This window comes from Ammodytes marinus (assembly GCF_949987685.1).
Source record: "Ammodytes marinus genome assembly, chromosome: 9".
Classification (NCBI taxonomy): Eukaryota; Metazoa; Chordata; class Actinopteri; order Uranoscopiformes; family Ammodytidae; genus Ammodytes; species Ammodytes marinus.
In genome coordinates, this window is record NC_137213.1 from 10,873,669 (window position 1) to 10,895,236 (window position 21,568).

Genomic DNA, 21,568 nt, shown 5'->3' on the forward strand with positions numbered 1-21,568 from the left:
ACTCATAACGCAGCAAGTGCAAACTTTGATGAGGTAAAATGCAGTCGCTGACTGAACAGACATCTTTCAGAGGCAGTGCTTCAGAGAACATTTTTTTTTAAGGTTTCAAATTGAGGAGATTAAGGCGTGGATTAGATAATGATGTGCTGTTTGCTCGGGGGGCATTGTCCTGAGCTTGTTTTAAGTGTTTTTTTGCCTGAGGCTGGTTTGTAAGTGGAAAATGTCTTAGTTTAGTAACAGTTGAGTACGCTGGCAGGACAATTACAGAAAAATGCAGCATTTCCTTTGTGACCGCCAAAAAATGGAAGCGGATGGCAGCTAATGTGCTGCTCATTTCATGGCTCTGCACGTCTCATCTAAACACATGAGGAATAGACTAAAAGAGGTATTGTCTTGCCTTGCTGTGTCATCATGCTGTACTTCTAAATCATATTGACAGCTTTCAACAAGAACAAAACTGCTCATATGACACAAAAGGAAATATATCTGAAAAGGATGTCTTGCAAAACATTTTTTAAAGAGTTATGGGCATAGCTTCTATATCTGACTCATAACTTTGCTGATCTAACTTGACCTCTTTCGCCTCTACAGTGCCACATCTGCACTTTCAGCCTAGACACTCGTCGCGCCACGGAGCACACCGCTTATCCTCAAAGCATGTTCATTTCCACAGCTTAGTCGGAAGCCAATGACAGAAGAGAGATGCCAAAGAGAAGACATGGGCCATGAGGGGAACAGAAAGGGAGTCCAAGTTTTTAAAAAAATAAAAAAAGGCAGAGATTAGAGTAGAGCAGGGTTCACCACAGGTCAATTTAACAGTAGCGTAAAGGTGGAGATTAGCAAGATACTGTCAGCTGTGCAGTAAAGGCAAAAGAAAATTATACAATATAGAGTATGCTATGATACTTATGATACTACATTATTATCACAAATGATGTAGTTGCCTAAGTGTGCAACTTTATGAATGTCTATATAACTGAGGTTATGTTTAAAAAATAAATAAATATTGAACTTTAGGAATATATCATTAATGTTCTGTATATTGTTGATGTAAATCAATCTTAATGTGTATGTCTTCCTTTTCTGATTCAAACTGGAAAATCTGACAGTGACAGAAAATCCCTAGCTCACTCTTTCTCTACTCAACAATGGCTGTGGTGCACTTGAGCAAGGCACTTCACCTTCATCTGCTCCAGAGGAGCGGTTTCTGCTTAGAGAGTCCCACTACAAAACCTCTTAGGTGTGAATGTACAGAATGTGACTCCATTACTGTGAAGCTGCATGACGTTCAAATAGAGATCAGGTGCCTGGGACCAGAAAAAGTCACATACATATGACAATGCTGCAGCAGTAGCACAACCACTTTTCCTTGTCATCACCATTGTCAATGACAGTCTGCCTGCACTACACTGCAGCTTGCCACAGAGACACCTCTATCTCTTTGCAGTCAGCAGAGTCAAGGCCCAGCACCCCGGGGCACTGACAGTCTGTCCCGAATTAATCTCCGACTCCCTGTAGTTCGACTGCTAACCAGTCCACTAGCCAGTCACGGGCAAGGCATATGTATGTTGTAACTGAAGACAATAAGTCTTGAAAGATCCAGCTGTGTTTTCAACCTCAGCCTGGCCGGAATGATTACGGATGTCTTCAGTGTCTTGCAGGCATGTCCACGCTAATTAGCAGCCTTGTCACGGTCAATGAGTGTGTCAAAGTGACGAGTGAGTTGATCAAGGTCACATGCATGTCAATACAAAGTACCACACCCTCTTTTAAAGGAAGGAGTCTGCTCAGATGCAGCTTCAAATATACATGCACAACAGGTTGTTAATTATAGAATGTAGAAGAAGGGAAAACGTTTCACATCCAACTGTCTGCATCCGCCTATAGCTTAGACACTGCAATGCAGATACCGGTGGGTGGCAAACAGACATCCATTTTGTGCAGCTAGCAAGCCACAAATGTACAAATCTAGCATATGGATACTGAGTGAAAGGCAGAAATGTAGACATGCCAGCCTTTCTACTGCGCTGCACTACTTTGACCTAGCTGTCTGCAGTCACACAGACACACACACACTCACACACAGGTGGGTGCGCAAATATACAGAGTGCTGTCTGAGCTAAGCAGGAGGACCTTTAGTTCATGCACTCTGTGCAACAAATACAGTGCATCAAATGCCAAAACCATTCATCTCAAAACTACAATGTTTGAAAATCCCCACCTCTCACCAAGTCCAATTAGCTTGACATTTTACAAACAAGTTCAACTCAATATGCACTACATAAAATCCACTTGGACCATAGAAGTCTGCCATGATGGAGTTCATCTAATTTGCATGATGTTGAATACATCAACATAATCATAACCTAATCATGTGACATCATCAACTTTTTGGATTTTCAACCTATCATCACCAAATTGGGTATACAGCCTAAGGGGACCAACATACACGTGACATGTCTATAAAAACTGACCATGATCGGTCAAGAACAATGACTGCCATTAACCAATGCATCTTTGCAAGGGCAGGACTTAGCTGCTAATTTGCCACAACCGTTTGAGCAACAGCCCAAGCATCAAAAAACTTGGTTGGTTCTTATCTTCAGAACGGGTGTGGCAATAGTTTCACCAAAGCATTTTGAGCATGGCCAACATGGGGGCGCCACCTATGCCAGGTTTGCACGTAGTCTATGGCTTAAGGCACATTCAAAATGTCTGAGTGAATATTTTAGTTTGTTCTTACTATACCGTTAAATGATACCATTTGTGTACAGTTGTCTGTTAAAAATAAAACTCTAAAATAAATGAAGTAGTAAGAGAATCCTTAAGCCTCCCATGTAAAGGATCAAAATCTTGACGTGTATGTGGATGTGGATGTGCCTTTGCGTGTGTGCAAGCCTCACACATGGTTCCATCAGACCAACATGAGTGTCCACTTACGAGGAGGAGTTGAGGGTGGTGTAGCCCGAGGGACACTCTGGGATGCAGGCACCGTTGTGGATGACGTACATGTGGCAGTCCGGGCTCTTTCTGTGCATCTTCTCGCGCTTGCATCGGTCGTGGAGATCCTGGCAGAAGGCTAAGGAGACGCAGCGCCAGCCCTTAAAGGTGAAGTGGTTTTCGGAACAGCGATCCACGCAGTCGGCTTCTTGCTGGAGGCCACGGCAGGCCACGCAGTGATTGGCCGAGTCGGGCTTATGGCAGCCGCCCAGGCACTGGTCGTGGCAGCACTGGTCATCCTTTGTGCAGGCGCGGTGTTTACAATGAACCGGGCACACTGCAGATGAGAGGAGAACAACAGGATTAAGTTAGTGAAGGGCAGGAATTTTGAATTGATTAATTTAAACCATACAAATATTAAAAGGTGGAGTCAGCAATTCTGGAGGATGCTTATTCAGAAATTCACCTTTTGTCCAATAAGTGGATATCTCCTCACACAGTGCGTTAATAACCAGCTTAGGCTCTGTAAAAGGGAAATCGGGCATGTTGCTAGCTACGGTGGGCCCCCTTTGTTTACATACCCTTTGTTTTACCACCAGATTTATTTTCAGAGGACACACAGTACGTCAGGTAGTGGGTAGTGAGGAGATATTAAGTGATTTAGATAAAGTGATTTTGAAAACAAGAATTCTCCAGAATCACTGACTCCAACTTTAAATATGTGAATGAGAGCTGCAGGAAAAGAGACACATAACAGCAGCTCATCCTTATACAAACAACTACATAGTATTTCATTTCCCCGACTGACACACGTGATTGTAATCACTCTGTAATGCCAGTATATATCTTTAAATCTCCAACTCCCCAGAAATCTCATATGGTCAGATCTGGCTGTCAACACGAGTAACGTCCCTATTCATTGCACTCGCCAGCAGCCCAAAGGACCATCTGCCACCGACCAACAAGCATACTGAATACAAACAGCAGGGATTCCACAAGTTGACAAAAGGCAGAGATTAATCCTAAAGGCTTGGTGAGAGGGGAAAAGCAAGCATTGGAAGCAATGCAGTACTTTGCAAGCATTACATGTGAAGACCAAAATCGCTCATTTCCTGAGTGACAAAATCAGTTAACTGACCTATGACACATGGAAGACTGTGTGAAAACATTATAATGTGAAATAATTGATCATTTCATTTTCTTACGATGATTAAAAATGCATCTTGCAGCATGGCTAGCTTGTCCTCAAGGAGCACTTTGATATATTATACACACATATCAGAACATCTGTTTGGATACGGCAAATTACACACTAAGAGGGTCTGGCTTAAGTAAAGGCAAGTTTATTTAAATAGCACAATTCAGAAAGTGTGGTTGGCATTTATGTATTTCCTTAGATTTATAGAAAACACTGTGCTACAATTAATGAAACCAAAATAGTCTCACAAGTCACAACACCTTTACAAGGACACATGATAAATGATAAACATCCGTGCACTGCTGAGGCCTTGGCTGGAATGGTCACGGCAAAACAAGCTGTAAATCCTATAAAAGGTAAAGGAGTTAAACGGAAGCAGAAGAAATAAACAGAGACAGAAAGATGCTTAAATAAACACACTGAAGTGCATCGACGTGTCGTGTCTGGGGAGTTGAAATGATCAACAAAGTACAGAAACACAAGTCTGTATGTTGGCTATTTACACATACTTCTGTGTGTGTGTGTGTGTGTGTGTGTGTGTGTGTGTGTGTGTGTGTGTGTGTGTGTGTGTGTGTGTGTGTGTGTGTGTGTGTGTGTGTGTGCGTGTGTGCGTGTGCCTGTGCCTGTAAATTAGCTTGTTATGTAACTTTAGACTCTCAGGATTACACAGGTGTGTGTATGAGTAAGTGACGAAGAGTTTATGTGCATGTTGTTGTATTAGCGTAGGTATGACAACAAGTGTGAAAGGATGTATGGCGGTTTCTCAGAGGTAAATACACCTGACTGAAATACCTGCTGAGATTAGCCAGCTAAAGACTGATCGACAGCAGGGGAGATAATGAGTCACTGAGGTCACAGGCAGGTTACTGGTCAGACCGTAAAGATGTGCGTATGTGTCCGAGCTCAGATTCAGCCACATAATCCAAGATGTGAACGGGGAGTGCTGCACTTCCATTTACGGGACATAATTAGTCTCAATTATCTGCTATTCGTCGTTATCAATTCCCATTTCTGAGTACGACTCGGTTGTCCAAAAATTGGCTGGTTTAATTAGTGTCAAGAGTTCAGCCTTTAAACGAACAAAACAACATGCACAAGTGAGCTCTTGAAGAGCATAAAGAGGGAGAGAGAGTGTGTGTGTGTGGGGGGGGGGGGGGGGTGAGTGTGTGTGTGTGTGTGTGGGGGGGGGGGGTGAGTGTGAGGGGGAAACTAAAGGGGGCACGGCGCTAGGAAAACAAATTATATAGCAACCATTTACCTACGTCTGCTAGTCTAAACGATCTACAAAACGATGTTAGACAAAAAGTACTGAAAATTGTATTCACACAGAAAATAACAAAAAAAAAAAATCCTATTAGTTTGATGTTTTCCTTCTGTCTCCAAAGTTGATTTCAAAAGCTGCTGTTTAACTTTTCCTCATGCAAACAAACACTAACCCACACAAACAATAGCTTTGCGTTCGGCGCAGACTGACTCCTGATCCTCCAGCAGCACTCCATGTCGGAGCACAGACCCAGCAGCAGATCCACCCTCAGCCTTAGCCAATGTGTTGGCTAGCTGTAGGAGCTAGCCATTCAAATGGCCTCTCCCATCTCCAAGGAAGACAGGCGCACAGTTTAACCCTTTGTGTCCCTCTCTCTTGCCTCCCAGGCAGTCAGACAGCAGCAGCGTCTATGGGAGGTATGCGGAAAAAAAAAAAAAAACTCAAGAGCTACACAGTTACTGAGCTGCACTGGTCCACTCTGTGTGTTTTCAAACTATGAATCGGCTGCTTTTATATGAATCAAAAGCACAAGTAGTAAGTTATTCTGATTTTCTTTAGTTGTGCACATAAACATTTGGTAGAAGACAGCGGTCATGTAAAATCTGTTATTCACAAGTCTGTGATACTTTCGTGGTAAACAGGTCAACATTCATGCAGAGACAATGCTGTTACGTTAGTGTGGTGAACAGCGCGCTGCCTCGGGTAATGCATCGTGCCTCATCGTGTCCACAACTCATTAGTGTTTTTTTCACAGGATTCAAACGCTGAGAAAACTCCGCCTACATCTAGATATCTGTTTGAACAACTGATGCTACCTTTTACAAACTGACTGCAATCCAATAAAGATTCAAGTATTTCATACAATGTGTTGATATCATTATGTCCAGTTTGTTATTTGAATAAGTGTTATGTGGATCATGTATTAGGAAGATCAGGGCTTTTAACTATTATTAAATTATAATGTTTACTACATTTCGGGCACCTTTAAATGTAAGGAAGCCACACAGTCCTATTTAGATTAGTCGATTAAATGATTAACATTTTTCATAACCAATTCATAATTTTCAAGTGTATAATTAAGCGAACCCTCAACATATTTGCTGGTTTCGGCTTGCAAACTAAAACGATTTGCTTCCTTTCACTGTTCTATATCATTCTAAATAAAATATATTTGGGTTTTGAACTACTGATTGGATAGTCTATTAATCATTGGCTCCAGAAAATGAGTTGGTTACTTTTTTGAGATAAGTGATTGAACAGTGGTTTTTCAAGGATTAATCCCAAAAATTATCTAGTTCCAATTTCTCCAATGTTAGCCTTTTTCTATTTTATATCAGTTAGAAATAAATAACTTTTTGGACAAAAGAAGACTTTTGAAGATGTCACGTTATTGGGCTATCAAAACTTGTGACGGGCATTTTTCACTTATTTATTTTGATTGAACCAGAGCCGATAAAAACCAGAGCCGATAAAAAGTCAGTTGCAGCTATACTTAGAATGTGCCGTGCAAATGTTACTACAAGTCTGGTGTTTCTTGAACAGATAGTGACTGCAAACAGAATGCAGGGGTTAATGTGGGTCAGTCAATTCCAGCAACTGATGTCAAGGTTCAGACATTGAGAGAATACGTTGGCAACCACTTTGATGAAGCACCAAAACAAACTTCTCACTGTCGAAAAGATTCGAACAGTTCAGTTTGCCAGCAGCTGACTCGGCCATATCTGTAGAGTCAAATTAGCTGTATTATTCGCTTCTAGGCTTCATAGGAGGTTTTATAATATCAACAACGGTGACCACACCGAAGGCAATATATTTGTTTCTTGTGTGTCTGTCAAAAATGTTTTCAAGGTCGAGACCCTGAGGACCTTTGAGAGTGGGGCCAGCCCAAGCCATCTTTGATCTCCCCAAGTGAGCTGAGGAGACCGTTTGGAGGATTTTGTCATTCATTCCTTAAAACATGCTAATCTCTTAATACAGGCTGCAGCTAGCACCACTCACGAAGAGCAGAGGTCTTTTCTCAGTTAGGTCTTTGTCAATTAGTTATGCACAGCTTGAGTTTGGTGTTGTCAGCATCTCCACGACTTATCTTCTATTTGGACAGAGAAAAATCACTCGACAACAATAAATCAATGGGGATTTTTGGAGACAAGTGCTGGGTCGGCAGTTGGACTTAGGTATGTTTACAACCAAGTCTTGAGGCTGAATGTGTGTGTGTGTGTGTATTAGCTCCCGTCTCTGAACTCCTTATCCTTATTACTCTGGTTGCTGTTACACTGGTCAGGGCCTGTCTGATCTCTTGTCATGCGGTGTGCGCAAAGTACAGCAGGATCACATGAAGGGCTGGGGAATATTGCTGCAGAAATGCCTGACTCTTTATCTCATCAGCATAGGTTGCATTTGGACAAGGGTGGGGGCAGAGCCGCCACAATGAGATGCTCAATCCCCCATCAACAACAAACCAACACAACTCCAGGCCTGTGTATGACAGAGACAATACACATTGTCAGGGACAAGCCAACTTCGAAATGGGAGGTGAAGAAACAAATTTGAGCAGCCAGCGGGCTTCTGCAGCGCGGGGTGTCCAACAGGTAGAAGGAATTCACATTTCTTGCAAGGAATGACTCAAAATGGTTCCTTGTCTGCTGTCTTCAACCAATGCACACAATCTGTATGAAGAGTTGTCAATCACTTCACCATTCCCTTAACTTACAGATTTCTTGCTAAAGTTAAGATTCTAAAGTTAAGAGCCTCAGTTACCTTACCCATTAACCACAGATGTCCCTAAAGATTATGTTGTGAGTTTTTCCAAGTTCCCTTTTTTGGCAGTGATAAAACAGCAGCTTATTCAGGCTTTTTTGCGCTGAGATCATATAAGACCCCAGAAAATGCCAAAGGGGAGTGCGGTGGTGCACTGCTTCGTAATTAAAATTCCCAGTCCATGACGATGGTAGTGTTTAGTTTCTTATGAGCGAAAGTTTTTGCTGAAGTCCGAAAAGAGAACAATCTTAAGAAGAACAAATAAAGGGATTTTTTTTAAATGGTAATTATGCAGTTTGATAATCTAAAAAAAAAAAAACTCACAGAACAATGGAGCGCCTACTTGAGCACTGAACTGCCAAGATTTGAACTTTGAAGATCGAATTATGTTTCAAATATGACATGGAATTGTTTGGCACTCACTGCTTGTACAGACCAACAGCTGATAGCTATAAAGGGATGATGAGGTCATGTGTTAAAAATAGTCAAAACAAAAAGAAAGGAAATACATAAAGCTTATTTACAAGTATAGTAAAAGCTGTTAGAAATGCAACTGTGACTATTTTCATTTTGGATTAATCTCTTATTTCGGTCTATAAAATGTCATGAAAGTGTATAAAAAGCTAATCACATGTTCCTAGAGGCCATGGCGTCATCTTCAAGTAACTGCCTAATCAACAGATTGTTTCAGTACAATATGCAAATGTAAAATCCATTGCAAAATGCAAATGTTACAATCAATAACCATTGCTCAATAGACTCATCTACATGCAGCCGGTGTACCCACTTAGGGGACTTTTTCAAACCGTTATACAAGCACATTCTAGCCTGCATAATAATTTTTTATGTTTTTGCTTTGATGAAAAAGGACATTCCTTACTGGCTAATTATTTAGTTTTCCCCCACAAGTTTAGCAGACGTGTTGCTGCAATTTCACCAAACTGAATGCAAACTATAGTTGATATGCATTCAGTAAACTATCAGGAGTGATGACTCAAATCCTTAATTCTCCTTTTTCGAATCCTAGTTTTCTGACTAATGATTGGGAGTATAAAGTAAAAATTTTCTTTTTTGGGGAACCATAGAGATATGGCATTGGCGTCAACTGATGTCGAACTGCAAATAACTGGTTCCTAGGTACGGGCTGTGAGCCTGCCCTCAAATTGCCTGGGTGGAAAAGTGGTAATAGAAAACACAATGTAATAACTTTATAATGCCAGGTACACAGAATGTCTTGAGAGCAAATATGAGCCAGTCATCTGAGTCTTTGTTCTTTTGTCCAATTTGAACATAATGAATAACATTGTCTTTCACATTTCTGATTGATAACAGCATCATGTTTTCTCCTTAATACACGCTAAGGTCTGTAGTTAACACATAGATGCATGGGTTCCTCTGTAAAGGCCAGGACACACCAGTCCGACTACCCGAAAATGGTGACTGCCGATTCAGGGAGCTCCAGTCTTCCCGTTGCGGCCGAAAAAGTGCAAAGAACACACCAAACCGAATGTTGCCTTTCCGTACGCTCTGCACTTGCGCGGGACGTAATGTCTCCATAACAGCAGGCGGCGCTAATCTGTATTGTGGCCCGAAAAAATACAGAAGCCGGAAATGATGGGGCTCTCTAGACCATAAACATAGATAGAAATACGTATTTATATTTATGGACCATAAAGAGCACCATTTTTAGCAAAGAGTGTCGAGCATGGTGTCGAGCAGTCAACAAGTGTTGATGCATGTGAGTACTCGCTGAACGAAACAAACAAACACATTAAAACGATGGCTAACTGTTGTTAGCTGTTTGTGCTACCCGCCTCACTTCACCCGAACTGATTCGCTAGCCCTCCACAAATCAAATTGCTCAAACTGAAAGACTGTTCGCCGCCGATTGAACATGTTCAATCGGCTCAAAAGAAGCCCGACGACATCAACTACGACCGATTTCACGGCACACACCAAACAGATTCGTGTCTCCGTCCCCTCGAAACTCTACGATGGCGATTATCGGGCCGGTGTGTCCTGGCCTTAATAGAGAAGAACAGACGTTATGTGCTAGTCCCCACTTCCATTTCCAAACACGTTCCTGCGAACTACAGCTACCTCTGTACTATTAATAATACTGAAGATGGATGGATAGCAGGACATAAAATCAACAAAGAATCAATTCACTGAGCACATGATACTTGAGTCGATATGTTGACCTCGAAATACCTCAAAAAAGAAGTGCTGTGTAGACAGGAACATTGGGAAAATGCTACAGTATTAAAGCAAATCACTGACAATACCAATAACATTTAATAAGACAATTAGTTAAAGGTGAAGTGAGCGATATATTTATGTTAAAATACGTTTTAAATCGCTCTATATTCATACATTGATCACTTATATAGTGTGCACGCTTCATAACACAGGTCTCAGTCACCCGCTCTGCATGTAATCGGCAAATAAACGTTTTAGGTATACCACAACCTGATATCCAATCAGAAGAGAGAACACTACAAACCAGCACGTCTCACTGCCGGTGCACGTGCAAAGAGCAAGGGGTGAATGTTTATGCGCCTAAAATGGCGGAGCAGGTAAAAATCCTTCCCAATGTCTGTTCGGATGGTTTTTAATGACGTTTTATCGCACTTACGGATCTGAGATGACCCTAGATGACTCGCTGCTTGAAGACCGCAGATCATTAAAGGTGACGTAGGGACGAGCGTGGGGACTGCTAACTGCAGTAACTGACAGGAAGTTAACTAAAAGTACCATTTCGCTCACTGAATCTTTAACTACGGGACTCAAATAGCCTGAGTCTCTGTTGACTGAATCTAATTTTCTCAGCTTTATACACGTTGAGGGAGATTATAATATATATTTATAAGTTAATTAAATATTGTTTTAAAGAAAAGCTCTGCAGTAGTTTGGAGGGCTTCCATTCGATGAAGCTGACTCATTAAGTCAGTAAAAAAATACTATTTTGATTGATAAATCAAAAATATCAAACATTTTTACTCTATAGTATTTCACATGTGAAGGTTTGCGCCTTTTTATCTTGAAGATCCTTGTAGAGCGGAAAATAATTGTTTGATTAATCCACTTGTAAATCAAAAGAAAATTAATCTGCAATTATTGAAATAATTTATTAATTGTGTGAGTCATTGTTCAAGCTAAATCCCCATTTATTTGCTCGGTCTAGCCTCTCAACTGAGTATTTTCTGCTTTTCCTTGAGTTATAAAATACTAAACTGAATATCTTCAGGTTTTGGATATAATACTGAAGTAAATATCTCTTCATTCTGGTAATTTATGAATTTAGACAAAACGATTGATAATAAAAAAAAATAAAAAAAATAAACCTTCAGTTGCCACACTTTATAATTGAGTAATTGGGTTTTGTATGGGTTATTCTTTGGACAATTTGAAAACCATGGAATCTTGGAAATTGTGAGGAGCATTACATTTTTTTTGCATTTTATATACCCATTTTATATGTAAAAGAATGTACAAAGATTCATTTATAATGGAAATAGGTGCTAGTTGCAGCCCTTATACAAGTGTTTTTTAAAGCAAAAAAGATCATGATTATGAGGACAAAAATAAGTGATACTTTACACTGTCATTGATTCAGTCACAACAAAAACACACAAAAGAAAGGACCGATATCTGTTAGGACTGATAATAATTGTTATTCAAATATGCATCAAAACACAAATGTGAAACAACCTGCAATCAATCCGATACAAATGAAGCGTACATCACAGAGAAAGAAACGCAATGCGTCCTGAATGTGACTATGAAATTGAATGGCTAATTCCCTTGGTTTATTAGTCTAATTTTTCTTGGTAACCATTTGTCCACTGGTCTGACTCAGCAGCAGCAGGGCTTGTTTAAGGCGACTCCGGTAGCAACAGGAACCGTAAACAACTTCATTAACCGGCCTCGGCCTTTGTTAATAGAACAAAAACACACAAACAACATGGAAAAGCACTTTTTGTTTTTAATGTCATTCTGCCGCCCCTGTCATCTGAAGGCAGGATATCCAGTTTGTCCGTGACTGGAATAGAATTGATAAACACTGGGCACTCATTGATGGGCAATTACACTGCCTGCTTGACAGGCAAATGACGCACGTCGAGGCCTTGAATCTTCATTTCCTTCCAGGCCAGAGTGTTAGGTTGAAATAGCCACTACCTCTGTGTCCGACTTTGACTACCAGTAACGACATCAAAACCTTTTGCACCTTGACTTGTGTCATTAATGCAATGTCACACAACCCATCGTCTACAAATTTGAATCTAAACGGATGCAATTGATCTTGACAAGAAGAGTGCAGAAGTCCATAGTACGAAATAATTAAGAACTGTTAGAAGGGTCAATGAAACATTATTTTATTTTGTCTGCATTAAGTTACAATATGGTAAATTGATTTATCAGGACAATCAGAAAGTTGATGCGGCTATTTTGGTGAAGATGGTCTGTTTACACTTGGAGTTTTGACATTTTGTATTTTTGGTATGTGAAATAAACAAATAAAATCATCTTGAGCTGCAGGAAAATGTGTGTATATAATAAAAAAATAATTAAAGGTGGATGGTGTGTAACTTGTGAGAATAGATGAAAATAAACAGTTTTCTGATTAAAGCAGCAGTGCAACAACAGTGAGCATTTGTAAATGGAGAGGCTGCAGTGAGTGTGAGCGTGTTCACAGTGTTGAAGAAACGCCTGTCGGCCCAGCTTTAACAAATGCCTGAAATGTCTGGGATTCCACAGGAATGGCTCCAGTAGCTGAACGGTAGAGAGGGTTCGCAGGGTGCAGCTCCACAAGACCGAGTGCCAAAGCAGTTATGTCAGCTCAAAGGAGAGGACTCATGGTGGGTGTGTGTGTGTGTGTGTTATGTGTGTGTGTGTGTGTGTGTGTGTGTGTGTGTGTGTGTAGTGGAATAGCACATTGCATTCTGAACCATGAAAGGAGTAGACTGTTGAGGGTGGGGGGAAATAATGGGGTAGATCATTATGATTTATATACATCTGACGGAGACCTTTTCATATCCGATTACAAATGACGTCAGTCAAGCCAGAATTTATATAACAAAGTAAAGTTTACTTATTCAGTTATAAATAGAGGGTTCCTATACAGAGGATAAATTGTAGTTTTACTCAGTTGGACCTAAAGAATAATCAGAATCAGAAATACTATATTGATCCCCGGGAGGGAAATTCACTTAAACTTAAGTAGTGTGTGTTGCTTTGAAATATATATTTTAAATCCCATCTCAGGACCTTTTTTTTTTTTTTTAAATCAACTCTTCCCTGCCCCAATTATTTTTTCTCTCAGTATATTAAATTTGTTTTTTAAATGTGCCCTTTATAATTTAGTTTCTTTCAACTGTGAAGAAGTCTTTGACCATACAACACAAAGTTTTTCTTATAATTTACCAGCAACAAACGTACAAAATGGAAGCATTTTTCTGCTGCAACCAGCAAAGAAACCAAAATGAAACAAATGAGTTCCATTTAGGCATGGAAGCCAAATAGAGAAAGGAAAGGAATTCAAATATGATTCCAGTGGTCGTCATATTTCTTTTGGACAGGTAATGAACTGATCGAAAAAGAAAATCTATGGCCCTTAGCTTGTAAACTCGCTGGCCATATGTGTGCGTACAGTATATATATATATATATATATATGACGTCCGTTCTAACGCTATGTGAACTGTAATACAATCACAGTGAGGAGTTGTGACTGGAGATTTATTTTGCATATTGTGAAGAAATGTTAAGTAACTTTGTCTTTCACTGTTGGACTGAGGATATTTTCATCTGGTGAAATAACGTGTTGCTTAGCAGAGAGGTCTTGATTTTCTATTACTTTTGTTTTTGTTTAAACACAATTTGATTTACTTAATAGCTACAGATTTAGGCTTAAAGGTTTAATTTTGTATAGAGAGGATACAGAATGAATGGGGACCCTGGCAAAAATAGAAACAGGACGAATGATTCATGTCATAGGAGGAGGACAAGGCTGGCTTGGCTTTCAGACACAGTTTATGTTTTTGAAGGCAATGCTACAGGCTTAAGAATACATAAGCCCCATAAGGCTGTTGAGTAAGGCCTCCAAATGTCAGCGAGACATCAAAGAGCAGCGTCCTTACACTGTTGGCAGGTAAACAGGGACAAACAGTTGATGTTTTCATAAACAAAAGGTCCTAATAATGACCACAAGTCAAGACAGGATAATAAAATCAGTTATGCCACTTCCCTCTGAAAATAATAAAACTTAGTAACAATATCCTCCTATTTCCCCACAGACAGCTTTACTAGCAGCCAAGTTTATCCTTTTGCTGCCTTGCTGAACTCCAAGGGTCAGCCATCAGTATTTTGGTCTCATAAAAGTGTCTGCCACTAGCTAGGCGGTACCAAAGGCCCCTGTGTCCATTCATAACCTCAGACCGGAAAGCAGAACAACAAAGACAGGAAACAATTGGGAAGAACGCTCCGTGGATTTCTACGAACACCATTGTCTGTGGTGGAAGAGTGTTGTGGCACCAGCGCCGACAGTTGCGTGTGGAAGCGGCAGCAAGGTCGGGGGAGGGGGAGCCAAGGGGTCAGCGGGGAGGCGGGACCCGGCACTGTTCCTCACCCCCATAGTGACCGGTGACCTGTTTTCCCTTCTGATACGGTCTGGGTGAATGACTGATGTGTTCATATCCACAATTACACCACAGTGTTACTCTCCTGTTTCCTAGCAGCAAGACTAAACAATAGCCGTCCACACACACACACACACACTAACGCACATAACACACACACACACACACACACACACACACACACACACACACACACACACACACACACACTCTTGTGATTTGTGGATAGACATATGTCATGTGATCCAAGAGTAAATTTGGAACAGCCATATCAAGAACTGTTTGGCACGGGTCCTCAACTGACCTGACTTAAACGTGATTCATAGCAATTCTGATTGTGGCAGCCTGCATGAAACTGACACAAACTCTCTCCCTTTACCCACGGGCTGCAGACACACTCACACTACACGTGTGGACGAGTGCCAAACCAATCAGAAGCATAGGCGTCTGCTAAGAGCTGGTCTCACACCTTAAGAGAGCTTATTAAAATATGTAACAGATCTTGCAAACTCAAAACACTGGCGAAAGCTGCTGCGGTGGAAGAGCATATCAACATCCACCCCCGAGGCTGAAAGGACTGCAACAGAAATTGCACCGTAATGTGAACAAACATTTTCTGTGGCTTAGGACTGGCCAGGATTAATTGTGTTGCGTGTCCTGTTACATCGCTAAATGCTACTCTTACAAACCATTAATGTTCATGCATATTCCTGAGGTTAAAGGATCGTAAAGTGGGCAATTTAATTTAATGCCTGGGTTACTCAGAAGCGAGAACGCCAAATTTGTAAAGTAACAGTTGAATGGTCACTTTACCTTCCTGTCTAGTATTGTGGAAACATTTTATAAATAACATTAAAATCTACAGAGGGAAAGAGAAAATATTAATAACGGTTTAATGCCTTTTAAAAACAATCGCCTTTTTCTAAACAGAAGTCCTCTCAAATGTTTTTATTTAAATTAATTTATGAAGGAAACACGACTGGATTTAATTTTACAGTAATCCAATTTCTCTGCACTGAATTGACAAAGAAACTACTTCATCCTACAACTGGCATTTTCCCCAAATTTGAATTTAAAAACGAGACCATTAGAGATGCAAAAACTTTGGGCACCATTGGCACCTAGGGGTTTTTGGGTGCTGGCTATGAACCACGGCGTCCACAGTGTGAGCCTGGCAACAACATTCTTGCATGTCATTTCCCATTTTTCTCCCCCCTCGTTTGCTGGCATCTCTAATTTAGACATAAAATGCCCTCCAAAAATATGCAAAATTAAGGAAATATTTGATGGATAGCATCGTGTCATTTCATTTCAGTTCAGCGGTGGAAAAAACAATGATCTCTCAGTGGGAAGCCCCTGATTTCTTATTGGATCAGAGCCAATGTTTCCTGCTGCCAGCCTCTTTCAAGGCTCAGGCTAAGCCGACGTCCTAACAGCCAAAAACGCTGTGCCACATAACAGCCATTACCAAACCATAATGAAATGCCAATCAGTGTTTCCCCCAGGATGTTTTTCAGCAAAGGCCTGCTTTGTTTTGCAAACTGTTAAACAGGATTGTGTTTGTAATTAGGGCCGGGCGATATGACGGTATCATACCGTGGACGATATGAAAGTGTCTACCGGGAGAGATTTGGCCATACCGCTTATACCGCGGAGAAGAAAAGTTCATAGGGCGGGAGGCAGCTGTCCCTCCGAGTCCCTACAGTTATACTGCAGTTACACCGCCGCGCCACACGGGGGCTCCGCAGCAGAGTTCTGGGCAGCAATACAGCTTCTCTACCCTCAACAGAAGAAGCCTCATCTGTTGCTCTAGCTCAGGGGTGGCCACTGTTTTTCAGCTTGTGTGAGCTACTTTTAAAATGACCAAGTCAAAGTGAGCTACCACCTACTATAAGGGGTCAAAAGTCACGGTTCGGTACGTACCTTGGTTTTTAAGTCACGGTTCTGTTCTGTATGGTACAGTTCTCAGTTAAGAGGAAAAATGTGTGCAGAATTGAATTTTCACTGAGGGCCACATACAGAAAAATCTATGAAGGGCCAGGCCACTTTGCAAAAATAACACATTTATCAGGACATAGCTGCTCTGATGTTTAGTTTCATAGTGTCTTCGTAAATTGTAATCCTTCTTCACGGCAACACTTTACTTGCACATTAAACAGATACACCCCCCCTCTTGTTAAATGGCATTGATACACCCAGTGTTTTCTGCTTTTGCGTCCAATGTCCAGCTGGGTGAAAATAGTAGCCAGCCGAGATCCCGCCCCTCCAAGGGTGGTCCGGGGGTATGCCCCCCCGGGAGATTTTTTAAAGTTTTTAAAGTGAAATGCATGAATCTGGTGTACTTTGAGAGGAAAATTAAGAGGCTAAAGCTGAAGAATTTTATATGAAAAAAAATGGAGACACTGTGTCAGATGAATTGGAAGCTATTGGAGAAGGACACATTGATTTTCCATAATAATATTAATTTAAAATAAAATATTATGCAGGGTCCTCTGGGATGGGCTTGGTGCTCTTTTTCTTTTATGGGACATATTTCTCTGTAATATAATGAGTGCATTTAAATTATTAAAAAATTAAAAGGGCCATATTACATCATATTTTTAAAATGTGCCACAGCCCAATCAATCAGTTTTGACACCCCTGCACTAGTGGGTTAACTAAGAAATGCAAAAAAGTTTAGTAGTTTGGACACCCCTGCACTAGAATATGTGGTGGTCTGTTTGTGTGAACAGTCTTCCTCTCTCTGGCTGTATTTTACATAGTATAATTTGTCACAGTGCAGAAGCCTCTCCACTTCCTTGACTTGGATTAGCTTTGGTTAGCTCACTGACAAATTAGAAAGTGGTGTCCTCTCTCCCTCCACCGAACGTCGGCGCATGCTCGCACGGCTCGTTCGCTCTTTCATAGTAAAAAATAAAAAAATTAAAAAAATTAAATTAAATATATATATATATATATATATATATATAGGGGAAGGTGGGGTGATTTGTGCATTTTGGAAGTTGCAAAACCCCTTGTTTCTAGAAAACCGTGGAAGAAATTGGAAATGTGACCACATATTTAAGAAGAGCCATCCATTTGACTCATCCTGTGAAGAAGGGAGACACAAGGAATAAGATATAAGCACATTTAAGCTCAAAAAACTGTGTTTTGCCTTTCAAAGTAAAATTTCCATGATCAAGGTTTTTTGATTATTGTGTCTGAACAATTATAGACACGTTTGAAAACATTTGACACATGTTTTAGTGCTTTGGTATGCTACACTTTGAGTCTATATAGTTAGCACAATGTCAACCCTAAATTGCTGCATCATGCCTATTATCCAAAATTCTGGGGATGGGGTGATTTGTGCGCAAGGGCCTGGGTGAGTTATAAGTAAGTAAGTAAGTAAAATGTATTTATAAAAGCACATTTATGACAGTTTGCACTGTCCAAAGTGCTGTACATAGTGCATTCAGTAGGTAAACAATGAAGGTAAAATAACAATAACCAAAATAAAAGACGTAAAGCCCATACATCCACATAAACACAGATAGTAGTGCAGAGGTAAGTAAGTAGTGCAGAGGTTAATGGGGAGGAAACACCAGGGTGTACATATGGGTTTTGAGCCTTGATTTAAAGGCAGAAATGTAGGGGGAATCACATTTGTCAGGTGGCAGTTGGTTCCACAAGCACGGAGCAACTAGTGCAAAGTACATTTCTGAGAGTTGTGCCAGTGGCATGGCTGTATACGCTGGTCACCAAAAGAAAGTGATAGTCTACAGTAGCTCAGGAGAGAGTGACATCTCAATTCCACTTAACGACACCACTGATGAGAGTTCAGATGGCCAGAAAGATGATGATGGTGACTTTGTCATTGTGACACAATGACGCACAAATCACCCCACGTAGTTGACAAGACAACTTTTTTTCCGAAAGCTATATTTCTTAAACAGTTTATTCCAGATCCAAAGTTTTTATTGCCAGGGATGCACAACATCCTGAAATATATGTACATATTTGAGTTGGAGACATAACTGTCAAGGCCTCACTTTAAAATCACTTTGAGTAAAAAGTTGCACAAATCACCCCACCTTCCCCTATATATATATATTTTTTTTTTTTTTTTTTTTTTTTTTTTTAAGAATGCCACGCGATCGACCCACACTACCGACCTAGTGGCCACCCCTGCTCTAGCTGTTTAGCTCATGGTTTAGCTCCGGTGCGCCGTCACTACAGTTAACAAACCAACTCCGTGTCACGGTGGCAGAGCAGCTGCTATTAACGGTCAAAAATGTCATCGGGCAAAGGAAACTTGCTGCTGTGTGCGGCGCTTCAGCGTGCTGTTGCCGTGACGCAGAGTTGGCTTGTTTTAAACCACAAACTACATGGGTTAGCTCTTGTGAGCTAGCTGGCTAACAATGACATCTTTAGCATCTACTCAGGGCTTAACCCCCGTGCTGTTATTGGTGGAGACAGCCAGCAAGGCTGGTTTTATGTAACTTTAAATTATGTCAAACTTGAAAATATTATTTGTGTTGAAGCTGGAGCTAAAGTATTACCAGACATTTGCTCACTAGTTAATTTTACAGCTTTTTAAATGAAGATGAGCAAATAGGGGAGAACGGGGTAATTTGTCACACGGGTAGGTTGTCACAATCGTTATATCTCGGAACCAGAAGGCGCTGTCTGTGAAATTTTGGTATGTAAATATCCAGAATTGGGATCAGAGGTCACCTACATAGTCTTCCTTGGAGTTAGACTGCTGAATTTGAGGAGTGACGACTGTTTGTGTTTTTCATGTCAAATTGAAAATATTTAGCTCCTCAGTATTTTTCTTCTAGGCTTTTACACAATGGGTTTATAACAAAACACTTGTTACCCATACAAAGTGTGAAGGGTAAACTATAGTTTAGATTGTGGTTAGCAAGCTAATTAGTTTTCAGATGGTTGTTGGCCTTGATGCGAGCAAGAAATTCAAGTTGGGGTTGGTCGTCACATTTTTTGGGGGGTTGGTTGTCACATGTTATCCAAAGGCTGCAGCCAGAAAAGGAACCCAATAACGAAATAAATTGTCAAGCTGTATCCTCACTGACACCCCAGAGAAGGAAAGAATAGAGCAGGAAAAGGCAGCTAGCATGCAAAAGAAAAAAGGGCAACAAAATCAAAACAAACCCAGTGCATCCCAAACTAGACCAGCTGCCAAGGCTACAGTAAGTTATGTAGGCCTATTTGTCAACTTGACAATGCAATTAAACTTTCAAATTTAGTTTTACTTTCTTGCCTTCTTTTTAATATTATTCCCATTAAGATAACATTGTGACAAACAACCCCATAGTGTTTGACAACCGACCCCTTGATGGGGTTGGTTGTCACAATGTGTAAGGGTGTCTTTGATGATTAATTTCTTCTTTATTACAATAAGATAGAAAAAGTGAGCGGTACACATTTCAAGGCAACACCTAAAGCTTCAATTTAATGTAGGAATGATTATTGAAAGATGTTTAGGTGATGAGCAATTCTCACTGGAGTAAAAAGTGTGCCTACTTACCCCGTTCTCCCCTACTGCAGGAAAATTCAAGTCTTTCATTATTTTGATATAGGCTACTATCAATTGGAAAATGTAGGCTATTTGGTTGATGCTGTCATTTTAATTTTGCACTGACTGACTAAAGCCAGACTGGTGTGGTATTTTGCACCAGTTTCTCATTTGTATGGAAATTTAAGTTTGAAGCAAAAGATGAAAATAATCTAATGTGATTAAAGTTCAGTATGGTTATTGTAATCCATTGAATTTAAAGGAAAAATACTATACCGTGATATATATCCATATCGTGATATAAAATTACCTATATCGTGATATAAGATTTGGTCCATATCGCCCAGCCCTATTTGTAATAGACTCAAGAAATTAAACCGGACAGTGAAGAGCTTTCACTACTGATTTTTGCCAGTAAAAGCATTTTCAAAATAGTTCTTGATATTTTGTGCCAGGTATTCTCCAAAACAAATACAGACAACAAGCAAAGGCTTATCATTTAATGGGTGATGAATTTGTTTAAAATGATTAGATGCGTGAGGACCTGTGTGATTAAACACGGCAGGTGATTGACTTCCGTAATCAATCATGCGGTACATTCACTTTGAAGTCATTTATCAGTCTAGTAATGCCGTCTAAAGTCATACTTTAAAACACCTTTGCACACCACCGAATATGCTGCACTGTGTCGAGTATCCAATAAGCATTTTATGACATGAAAAATGAGAAAGAAACTCCAAAACGGTAATATGTAAGTGTTAAAAAAGTGTTTTTTTTTGCAAAGAGTGTGTTTTTGTTGGCATTTATCATTAACACAAGTCCATTACACATTGAACATAATGTGACCCAAATTTGACAATACAAAAGAGTTTATTACAAAATTGAGAAAGATGCTTCACAGGATGATGTCTTGTATTTGCCATTATTAGGACAGTTGACAAAGGTGTGGCTGTTGTCAAATCTAATCAGCCTATGTAATGAGCATCTCCTGCAACCTTGCTTGGCCACTTTGCTAAACGAACGCACCCAGCTTGATGTTAAAAGGCGGGGGAAATTAGCAGCGGCTGCTTTGGGAGAAGCTCAAATTACCCCGGTTATAGAAGCAGGGAAGAGAAAAGGGTTGTGACTGCAAAAATGGGAGCTAAGCCAAGCCTCGTGGTTCTGCAGCTTTGCTTTCTGTTGGTGTACAGACTACACAAAGTGTGTGTGTGACCTCTGGAACTTACAATCATTGCCTAAAACTATGCATAACAA

At 40.4% G+C, this 21,568-nt stretch overlaps 1 protein-coding gene across 1 annotated transcript in view; it reads right to left on the minus strand.

Annotated features, from left to right (window-relative positions):
• insra (insulin receptor a) overlaps positions 1–21,568 on the minus strand; it is a 58,244-nt gene that overhangs the window by 19,998 nt on the left and 16,678 nt on the right. Inside the window, exon 3 of the mRNA XM_080033895.1 lies at positions 2,941–3,277. Coding sequence (XP_079890021.1) covers positions 2,941–3,277 — 337 coding nt within the window. The remainder of the gene's footprint in view (positions 1–2,940; positions 3,278–21,568) is intronic.